The 10,916-nt window shown below is 42.0% G+C and overlaps 1 protein-coding gene across 1 annotated transcript; it reads right to left on the reverse strand.

Moving 5' to 3' along the window:
• Nucleotides 1–255: 255 nt before the first annotated feature.
• LOC147420258 (uncharacterized) lies at nt 256–1,083 on the reverse strand. The gene has a single exon (XM_086504134.1). It carries the CDS (start codon nt 1,012–1,014, stop codon nt 553–555), a length of 462 nt encoding a protein of 153 aa, XP_086360260.1. The 5' UTR covers nt 1,015–1,083; the 3' UTR covers nt 256–552.
• Between the last annotated feature and the right edge of the window lie 9,833 nt (nt 1,084–10,916).

Consider the following 10,916-nt stretch of genomic DNA (forward strand, 5'->3'; position numbering starts at 1 on the left):
GCTAAAAGGACACAAGCTTTCCATCCCTTAGTTGCTTAAGTAGAGTCCTCAAAGATTGAACTAGCCATCCTCTAGAATGGGAGGTTTGGAGCTCATGGTTCCACCTAGTCAAGCACCCCAAACTTTTAATTTCCATTGCAGATGTGATGCACGTTTGTGCCCTAGACTATAAATTGTGTTTTTTTGAAAGAATTGAAGACTACTCATGAGGCAATCCAAAACAAAGACTTGCTGCACTTCCTCATATAAGCAATAATTATTTGACTAGAAGTACAAGGGTAAGGCTTATACTTGCTCAAAAGAATTAGTTTGCTGGGTTTGAGCGGTCTAGCTAAGCGTTAGACTCCTTCTAAGCGTTAGACCACACGCGAGAGAGAGAGAGAGAGAGAGAGAGAGAGAGAGAGAGAGTTTTTAAGGCAGTAGAAACTATCTAGAATTTATTAGGGGAACAAGAGTAAGAGTTCAAAGTTTCTCTTGCAAGCGTCCAGGCCTTATATGTATATATACACACACCCACAGAGAGTGATTACCTCCTTTTCGGGATTGTCTTACCTAACTAATGCGCGTGTGTGGGTGGGTGCATGAAGTTGAAGGCTGGTGAGAAGAGTAGGAGGCAAGCTGGGGCTGACCCTCAAGAGAGTTTGATTTCTTAAGGAACTCAATACACTCAACGATGAGGTCGGGGGAGCAGGGGCTGGATGAGTATGGGTAGCTGGTATTATTGGGCGGCGATAGGAGAGGCTTCATGACGTTGCTGGACCTCTTCGAGGTCGTCTTGTCCGGACATGATCTCGTCCCAGACGCCGGCTGCTGCTTGGACTGATCTGGATGACGATGTCCACCTGCCCAAAATCGCGAGAACCACCTGCTGCAGTGCTTTCTAATTCCGAAGTGAGAAAGTAGCTGCGTTCCCGCGCGGGTTATGCGAAAGCTCAGCTTCTTCTTCTCTTCTGTAGATGCATCCTGCAGTTGCCCACCTGCATGTGAGCTCTTCACGTCCTTTACTACAATCATGAAGGGCGCTCATACGTGCTTGCTGTGCACGAGAGCGAGCGAGAGAGAGAGAGAGAGAGAAAGAGAGAGAGATCAGAATATGAAGAACTGGGTTCTTGTTGACATCCTCGATTCCTTAACAGTGCTCCTTTAATTTGTCTTTCGGCACGCTTTCGTCGACAAGTTTTTTTTATCAAATAGAGCATGTCATAATCGCGCGTGAAAGTTCTTGACTTTTGCTGCATTTTTATATTTTAGCCTCCCTTTTTCAAGCACGTAAGCACTATAAATTTCTACGCTTAAAGTACAACTAAGGGTTACCCTCCCCTGAGCGACTGGACCAGTCGCTGATTTGGGGTGGCGCGTGTGTGTGAGACCATTGAAGTCAAATCAATCACATCGAGTTTTCTTCTCCCTTTGTCCCTTAGCACTAAGTAACATCCATATTTAAGAGGGGGACTAGGGAGCCTGGAGGCAATGGGATTAAAGGCGCAGAAGCTCACGCGCGAAAGTCAAGAAAATCGCAGCCGCAAAAATCAAATCAAAAACTAAATTTGGATACGTACTAAACCTAGACAGCTTGGGTAAGGCATTTAACTTATAATATAGTGTTTTAAAAGCGGTTGTGGGTACACAATGCATGTGCGGGTGAGGTGGTTAGTCTATGTGACCCTAAACTCGAACGGCCAGGTTCTCGGGTTCAAATCGTCCTGCCGTGCCTCGTTTTTCCTCCTAGCCATGTTTAATACGCCTCGCTTTTTTGGGGGCACGCCTTGTTTTTCCCGTTGGCCAGGTTTTTTATGCCTCGAGATCCCACCCCTCAGCCTTGATCATTGATCCCATTAAGTGTCACTTAGTGCCAAGGCCCTCTGTGTGAATCTTGAAAACATATAGGTATAAAACTGACAATATTTGAGTTTTTTTGCCCTACAAAAGCACTATTCAGATAAAAACTGAGTTTAATGTATTTTTAGCTAGCTGAAATTGTAAAATATCGTGAAGGCAACCAAAAGAATTCTACAAGTTTTAGTACAAACTAGTAAAATGGCGCCGCTTCGGCTGCGGCATGGCCCCTCTTACCCTCAAGCCCTTTACTCTTGATCACAAATCTCATAAAAGCAGATCAAGAAAAGTGAGGCTCTCCTCTCAAGGGCTCTCTCAACTCTCTCTCTCTCTACACACACATATACTTATTATATTCCTTGTGTGTGTTGGGAGTTGGTGCCTGCTCATTGTCTTGCTGGCCAAGCTCTGCTCCACTAATGAGGATGACACCACAATGTCGTTTGCGATCGTAGCAACTGCTCCACTATCACCCCCGTCCTGTGCTCTCCTCATGAATCCCAAACCTAAATATAATCTCTCTCTCTCTCTCTCTCTCTCTCTCTCTCTCTCTCTCTCTCTCTCTCTCTCTCTCTCTCTCTCTCTCTCTCTCTCTCTCTCTCTCTCTCTCTCTCTCCATGTTGAGTGTCCGCCCTCGCCCTCAATAGGCATTTTTGGAATTGAAAACAACATGATATTACGCTAAGACACATTTTTTTCAAACATTGCCCGGGCCTGAGGCTGCGCCATTGTCTCGGCCTGTCAGGCCACAAAGTTAACAAGGATGGCGCAAAAGCACTAAACGTCTTGGCTAATAAGATGATGTTCTGAATGTTGTATGCAGAAATCTTGGGGCCATGTGAGGAGGGAGTGATCAAGAGGCGCAACCCTTGACAGGTCTAAAAGAACAAGCCATGTGACTTAGTAGGAGCATTTTGTACAGTTGGGGTTCTGCTCGGGGATAGTGGTAATCACCTGCTTACTGTGCAACTACTTAAGTAAACTAACTGATTCGTTAAATGACCCTCGACTATTAAAGAGTCAATTTTCGACAAGGGCTTGGCCTTATTTATTTTGATTTTCTCTAGCAAGACTATATTCTTGCCGCTAAATCCACTACTTTGTTTTCTTTTGTGGATGGACCTGAGGGTTGGCACTCTCTTTGGAAGTCACAATGCTATGTTTGGAGCACAAGATAAATATTTTGAAGCCTCAAGGGTGTCAAATTCGATCAGAAGGTATGTCTTATGGAAGTCAATGACTCAGTTGTTGTGGGAATTTCTCAATGGGCAAGCATTGAGGATGTCTGGGCAGAACTTGGAAGCCAAAGCAATTGAGGCCAAGCCTAAATAATCAATTGTTGGTTTTTGAATTGATGTGAGGGTTGTGTGCCGAGGGTGAAAGTGGGTTAGCTACATGGCCTTTTGAAGATCCCACACTTGCTGTAGTTGGTGGGGAATAAGTACTGCAGAGGAGATGGGAGCTCTCATGGGGCATAGCTATGGTGACCTTGTGTTGCAACCTGTTTATCACATGCCCGTGCAGGCTTATGTGCTGCAGTTCCATGCTGTCACCCCTTCAGATTTGCTTTGATTACTTTCAAACTGGTGTTGATGGGGAGTAACCCAATTTTCACAGGAAATGAAGACTAGATGGCTCATTGTGAGCTATCGGTCATAACTCTGCAGTTGATAGTGAACGAGGCCAAGTTGCATGGGATTCCTTTTGGTAGGAGTAGTTGGACCCTAAGGGAGCTAGAAGTTGAAACCGGTTCCAACAAGTGTTTTGACAACTAAGTATTAGCTCCTATGGAAGAAAATGTTAAAACTTCAGAGCCTTAGCAAGCCTAACGGTGTTGTTAGGAGGAACTGATTGCAGCAAGTGTTCCTGGATGGGATTCATAAGCAAGTATCTCTTGTGGAAGCAGATGTTAAGGACAAGAGCCTCAAAAAAGAAAAGGGAGATTTCAAGGTGCTCGAAGGTAAATGTTAAGCGTACTGGCAGACAACTGATGAGAGCTATTGAAATCACTCACTATGACTTCGAGCTCTACAGTGCTTGGCACCCAAAGTTGGTGGTGAAAGTGGACTTGGAAGAGCTGGAGACCCTATAAGGAAGCTCTGCAGGTTGCTCAAGTCAAAAGCAAGAAATCTCAAGATCGAAATGCTATAGTCATTTCGTCAATCATATCATCTTTCAATCCTGCACTCAAACTCAATCACATGTCTGAGGAATAATTTTCAAGAATTCCAGCTCATCAATCAGATACTAAGTTCATACTGAACAAAGTGTTTCAATCATTCTGTTTGCATCTTATTGTTTTGTGGCCATCTCATCCCTTGGGAACTCTTGATGGGCTCACCACAGTTTCATTCAATCATTCATCAATAATCATCATCATCATTCAAAATTCATGATCATGATCAGGTTCCTTCTAGAGCAGTCACTGCTTTGAATTCGTCATCATCTCATCCCTGATTTCACATGCTATCTGTTCACAAATAGCAAGTTCTTCCAAAATATTAATTTCATATATAAATCAAAATCATCTTTGAAAATTCCTACTTCAAAGTTCTTCATTCATACACTTAGTTCATACTGAACACAATGTTTCAAACATTCAGTATAGTCATGTGATCCGTCTATAAGTCTTAATGCACCTAGATCCCTACGTAGCAAAATTCACGATTCTTATCGTGAATCGTCATTGGGTACATTCTTGAGCCGTCATTTCTCCCAATTGCTTTCATATGCAAATTTCTCACCATCTCATCCTCGATTTCACCTGCAAAACATGCAAAATTTCAAGGAGATGGCTCACCTCATTGCAAAAGAGTGGATGTATAGCTCCATGCTTCCCAATGCTTACAAATGTGAGTTCCTCGTTCCTATTACTTATTATCTGTACACAAATAAAAAAATCTTCCTAAAACATTAATTTCACACATGCGCAAATTTTTCGTAGAAACCCTAATTTTCATAGTTATTGGATATAAAATCCATTCACGTCAATGCGTAGAGCTTGTCAACTTTGCCTTATGTCGCATATCCAAATTCTCAACCGTCGAAGAGGTTTTTAAAAGGTCTCGCAACACAAAAAAAGCATTTAAAAAAAACGAACTCCTTTTTCTCTTGCAAGTGCTCTTGAATTCCTTATGGCCAGGGATTTTTATTACGCGATGACGCATTTTGTTAAATGTTAATTATTGTTGTTATTATCACTATTTTTTTCATGTTACTAACATATCTAATGTCATGACTTACAAAAACCGGTAGAAAACGTAGAACCTGCAGGGAAACCACAAACCCCGGCAGGCCCGGCGGGTATGTGATATAGCTCGGCGGGCCCGGCGGGCAAAGCAAGAATCCCGCCGGCCCCGTCATGTACCCCCTCCATATTTGGCGGCTCTATATAACCCTGTAGTAGACATCACATCACATCACCGCTTCCTCTAAATTTGGTCATCCTTTAAAATTTAGAAGAAAAACTAAAGGTAAAAGAATGAATAGTCTTTTAAAAAAATTAAAACTTAATGAAACTCTGATAATGGATCATTAGTTCTTTTTTTGGACTGAAATGATTCTTGAAAGGAGATAGAAAGGTGAATCTTTGGGTCGGTATCTCTACATTTGGGATGGACTAAGCTCATGTTTGGTTCACCGTTATATTTGCTAAATTGATTGCTATATTGATTAGAACTTCTATCATGGGTCATTAGTTCTTTTTTGGACTGAACTGATTCTTGAAAAGAGATAGAAAGGTGAATCTTTGGGTCGATATCTCTACTTTTGGGATGGACTGATCACATGTTTGATTCACCGTTGTATTTGCTTGCTATTCCGATTAGAGCTCCAATCATGGGTCATTACTTCTTTTTGGACTGGACTGATTCATGAAAGGAGGTAGGAAGGTGAATCTTTGGGTCGATATCTCTACTTTTGGGATGGACTGATCACATGTTTGATTCACTGCTGTATTTGCTTGCTATTTCGATTAGAGCTCCAATCATGGGTCACTAGTTCTTTTTTGGACTGGACTGATTCATGAAAGGGGTAGGAAGGTGAATCTTTGGGTCGATATCTCTACTTTTGGGATGGACTGATCACATATTTGATTCACCGTTGTATTTGCTTGCTCATGTTTGAGTAGATTGAGGTTTATTCCCTTCAAGCTTCACTACTACGCTTGTGTGTAATATTGATTATAACACTAATGTTTGGTTTGAATAATACTTGAAAGAAGAGATAGCATACTGAGCTATGTTTATTGGTATTGCAGGCATCCAATAAGTACGTCTTCCACCGGGAATGTGAGCGGCGGTGTTGGTGTCCCAAGCCTAGCTTCCTTGAGGAGACCTCCTACCTCGATGCCAGGTCCTACTTCGCAGGGCACCATTTCGCAGGGCAAGCGAAAGGCAGGTGGAAAAAGTCCGGGACCCGAGTGGAATTTTGCCACAAATTTAAATAAGTATCAAGATTGGAAATGTAACTTTTGTGGCGAAGAGAAATCTGGAGGAGCACCAAGAATAAGGGATCATTTTCTAGGTGGCAATACCAGAATCCAAGGAGGAAAGTGCAAGGGCTTAGGTGCAGAAGAAGCAGCTATGCGCTTAAAAGCTTTAATTGGTAAGCTAATTTCCATGAGCAAAAGATCAAAACTCTCTACTTTCGACCATCACACCCCCGTATCGATAAGATCAAACCAGTATGAGGGATCATTGGGTGTAACGCCCACCAATCGAAGCACTCAAAGTAGGGAACCAACTTCTCATATCGATGGAAGTACTCCTCCAAACCATGGATCTCCTGACTTTCAGGTAGGATCGTCAAAAAAGTAGACATGTTAGCTTACAGACGAGCTTCAAAACACTTGCCTTAGAAGAAGCACAACTTGCACTAGCTAAAGCCGCCTATTTCACTGGGGGATCATTGGCCATTGTCACCCGTGATGCATGGAAGTCAGCTTGGAAACGCATTGGGGAGTATGGTGCTGGATTTACCCCTCCAACATATCACCATATGAGAAACCAACTGTTGGATAAATGTTACATAAGCACACAACAGGATATTCAAAGGGTAATATTAAATGCAACAGAACAATCTGGATACACCATAGTTAGTGATGATTGGTCCAACGTTCAAAGGCGGCCATTGATCAACATCATTCTTGTATGTCCTCGTGGTGAATGTTTTATCAAAGCTATGGATAGCTCTGGTCAAATAAAGTCTGGCAGTTTTATAGCTGACATCATTGGCGACGCAATTGAGGAACTTGGAAAAGAAAATGTTGTCCAAGTAATCATGGACAATGCCAAAAATTGCAGGGCTGCAGGTAGAATACTTGAAAGTCGCTTCTCTCACCTATATAGTGCTGGTTGCAGTACACACAACTTGAACTTGGTATTGCAAGATGGTACAAGAGGGAGGACACAGAGTGGTTGAAATGGATAGTAGACAATTCTCGCTTAATAGTCAAGTTTGTTTTGAAGCGTCAGAGGGTTCTTGACATGTACCGTCAAAGGATGTCTACTATGTTAAAACTGCCGTGCGAAACTAGATTTTTCACCAACTACTATACGGTAGAATCACTAATAAAAAATAAGAATTCTGTGATGGAGACATTTGTTTGTGCCACTTTTTCAGAATGGGAGACTGGTCAAAGGGAGAAGATAAAAAGCAAAATAGGGGTGATCAGAGATCTACTAGCTGATCGCCACTTTTGGGATGATGTGGTGGATGTGCACAATGTCATGATGCCAATTATGCTCACATTACGCCAACTGGATTCTGCCTTGCCTAACATAGGTAAGGTGTGGATGGCTTGGTGGACTGTTCAAGAAAGCCTTGCAAATCCAGAGGAGCCCCAGGAGCCAATTGTGAAGCCTTGGAAGACACCATTCACTCAAAAGAGGAGAGAAATTTTGAGAAAGTATGTGCATGGTCGATGGGTTGGAGCACATAGTCCACTACACAGCGTAGCTTTCTTATTGGATCTAGAGTATTGGGCAATGGAAATAGACAAACTTGATGAGGAGGTGCTGGAAGACTTTTATGATGTGATAGACAGGTTTTATGATGATCCTGATAAGCATGCATCAGCTGTTACTGATCTTACAAAGTTTAAACTCAAAGAGGGTAAGTTTGGTACAGAATTTGTGCAGAAACTTGCCACGGAGCAACCAGCGTGGAAGTGGTGGATGATGAATGGTGGTAGTGCACCCACCCTTAAACGCCTAGCTGTTAGAATCCTACCCCATGTGCATCCAATTCAAGTTCTGAGAGAAACTGGAGTACATATAAATATGTACATTCCACCATCAGAAACCGCCTTCTAAATTCAAGAGCTGAAAAATTGGTGTATATGTACTGCAACCATTGGCTATTGGCAAGAGTGCAAGCTGAGAACTACAAAGAGGAGATGCCGCGCTGGACTTATGATGTAACCAATGATGAGGTGGACAAAGACAGTGAGCTGCAAGGGGAATCTCATGAAGTAGAAACTACATGTACTTTAGAAGAGATTGAAGAGAATTTGGAAATTGAACCAACTAATTTGACCCGTCGCAGCAAGCGACGGTGGTTTAATTAATAGATTATCGAATCCATTGAGTGACTTCTGGTTAAGTTCAAAAATTGTTTATCTTATAAGCTTTTTTTTATATTTAGTTTGAGGTTTAGACATTTGCTTAATAATAAACGAAGCCCTTAAAAACCTTTACAAGGCCACAAATCACTATTAAAGCTTCATAATATACAAAGCCCTAACAAATCGTTGCATTATCACATATCATAATTGAAGCTGAAGAGAAGACAATTCACAATTCACTAATAAATTCTCGCAAGACAACGAGTCAATGTTATCAAATGTTACAAAAACTATCCAAGTGATAGTGAAATATTTGTGAGAATATCTTCATTCTCCTATTCACGCTGACCTTTAAGCTTATTATAGTCTTCGGACATTTTGAAAATTGCATATAGCTTTTTGGATATCTCAAACTCACATATAGCACAATGAAAGTTATTCATCATGCTTTGCATCAAGCATGATATATGATACATATGTCCACATGGCAAGCTGAAGTGACCACACCACTCATGAAAGAATGATCTACATATGGGGCAAGGACCACCGTGCTCACCAGAAGCTGGAGGGGCCTCAATAGATGTTGGGTGCTCAATCAATGTGGCAGCATTTTGTTTTTTTATAGTCACCTCTAACTCTTTTACGTGGCGAGATAGCACCTTCACCTCCCTTTGCAAGTCTCTATTTAGGGTTTCTTCTGCATGATAGCCTTGTGTAGCTTGTGATGCTTGCTTGAGTTGAGTTTGAAGCTCCTCCTTAACTTGATGCACTTCCATTGATGCACCTTCTAGTGCCAATGACATCTCTTGCCGTGTGATGGTGATTGCCGTGTGACTGTCATGTGAGGTGTCCTTGAGCTAAAGTCCACTGCTTCACCCAAGACATAATGCAAAGTATAACATCTTGGAAAACCACAATGGACAATCCATATGATGCATAGGATGACCCATAACATCGAGATATATGTTCTCTCCATTGTCTCGTATGTCTGCATTAATGCATTGTGATAGCTTCAGTCGGCCTTTCTTGATGTTGTCATCTGCAACGCCTGGCCATATGGATTTCACCATTTCTCGGTCAATCCTAGTGTTCACCTGTTTCCATTGTGTACCCACTGGGTTGGCCCACTGGGAGCAACGAGCAGCAATTCGAGCGGTGTCGTTCACTCCACCGCCTTGACACATGGATCTGAGACGCTCAAAAGCGCGCTTAGCCCTTTGATTATCATTATCCATATCCTGATTAAACACTATACTTCAGTTACGGCATACAAACTTAATGATAATCAATTTCTATAAGAGTAACCACCATTTTCCGACAATCAATTGATATTAGAATAACCACCATCTTACAACAATCAATTGATATAAGAGTAACCACCATTTTTTAAATCAATGAATGACAATCAGTGACTCCGCGTGGCTTATTGCTTGAAACTTAAGAGAAAAAACAAAACTCATAGAAATTTGGTTGTCTATTGAGATATAACAAAGTGTTTTTATTACTCATACATCATCCATTGCGCATAAAACCCAATTTTTAAAAGTGCTTTTATAAGTCACAAGTCTCAGAAAACCCTGCTTAATAAAGTACATCATATATCCATCAAAAAAAGGCTACACTCATTTCAGAGGGAGGGCGTAAGCATCGTTCTGGCTGGGCTTCAAATCTTTCTAATTCTTCGTCCAAATGTGCCAAGGTCTTTCTGTCTGTGGATTTCTTCCTCACCCAACCTTCCACAACAATCCTAGATATGGCTTGTACCTCCACTGAAACCTTATGTTTGAACCAATCTGTGCTGTAGTAGTCAGAGAACTCTCCACAAAACTTACAAAATTGCCATATCACCCATCCTATGGCGTACACATCTATGGCCTTGGTCCATGGGCATAAATTCTTTCCATCTAGTAACTCAGGAGCTCGCCAAGGATGAAACTTTTGCCAGTTTTCATCGGTATTGTTGGTCTTTTGTGTCTCTAAGCCAACACGCAGAGCCAATCCCCAATCAATTATTCCAATACGGGGAGTGAGATCCTTGGTACAGTCCAACATGATGTTCCATGGATGGAGATCATTGTGGATCACTCCCTCGTCATGTGCGAATTGCAATGCCTTCACCAAGGCATGGATCAGGGAGGGAGCATGATTGCACAGGCTCTTGATACGTGTTTTCTTGTCTTCAGAGGGCTACTCCCATTTAAAGTATTCAGGGATCTTTCCTTTCCCCTCTTGATGCGCTACAAGCGTCGTGAAAGAGCCCTGTGGAAGGGGCACTGTCTCCATAAGATCACCTAAAGTTCCCCCATTGAAGTAGGGGAATATCAGAAACCATGGCAACGTTATAGAGTGGGCAATACTCCTCACAATCCTTCTATGGTTGAGATCTACTCCACTTTCTGATGCAAAGCTTTTCCACTGATGCTTGGCCTGTCCTTTGAACTCCTTGGCACAATAAGTATTCGTTGCAGGAAGGAAACTGATCCCTTTGATTTGAACTTGCCACCCTGTGCCATAA

Source organism: Adiantum capillus-veneris, chromosome 28 (genome assembly GCF_014529385.1).
Source record: "Adiantum capillus-veneris isolate H3 chromosome 28, ASM1452938v2, whole genome shotgun sequence".
Classification (NCBI taxonomy): Eukaryota; Viridiplantae; Streptophyta; class Polypodiopsida; order Polypodiales; family Pteridaceae; genus Adiantum; species Adiantum capillus-veneris.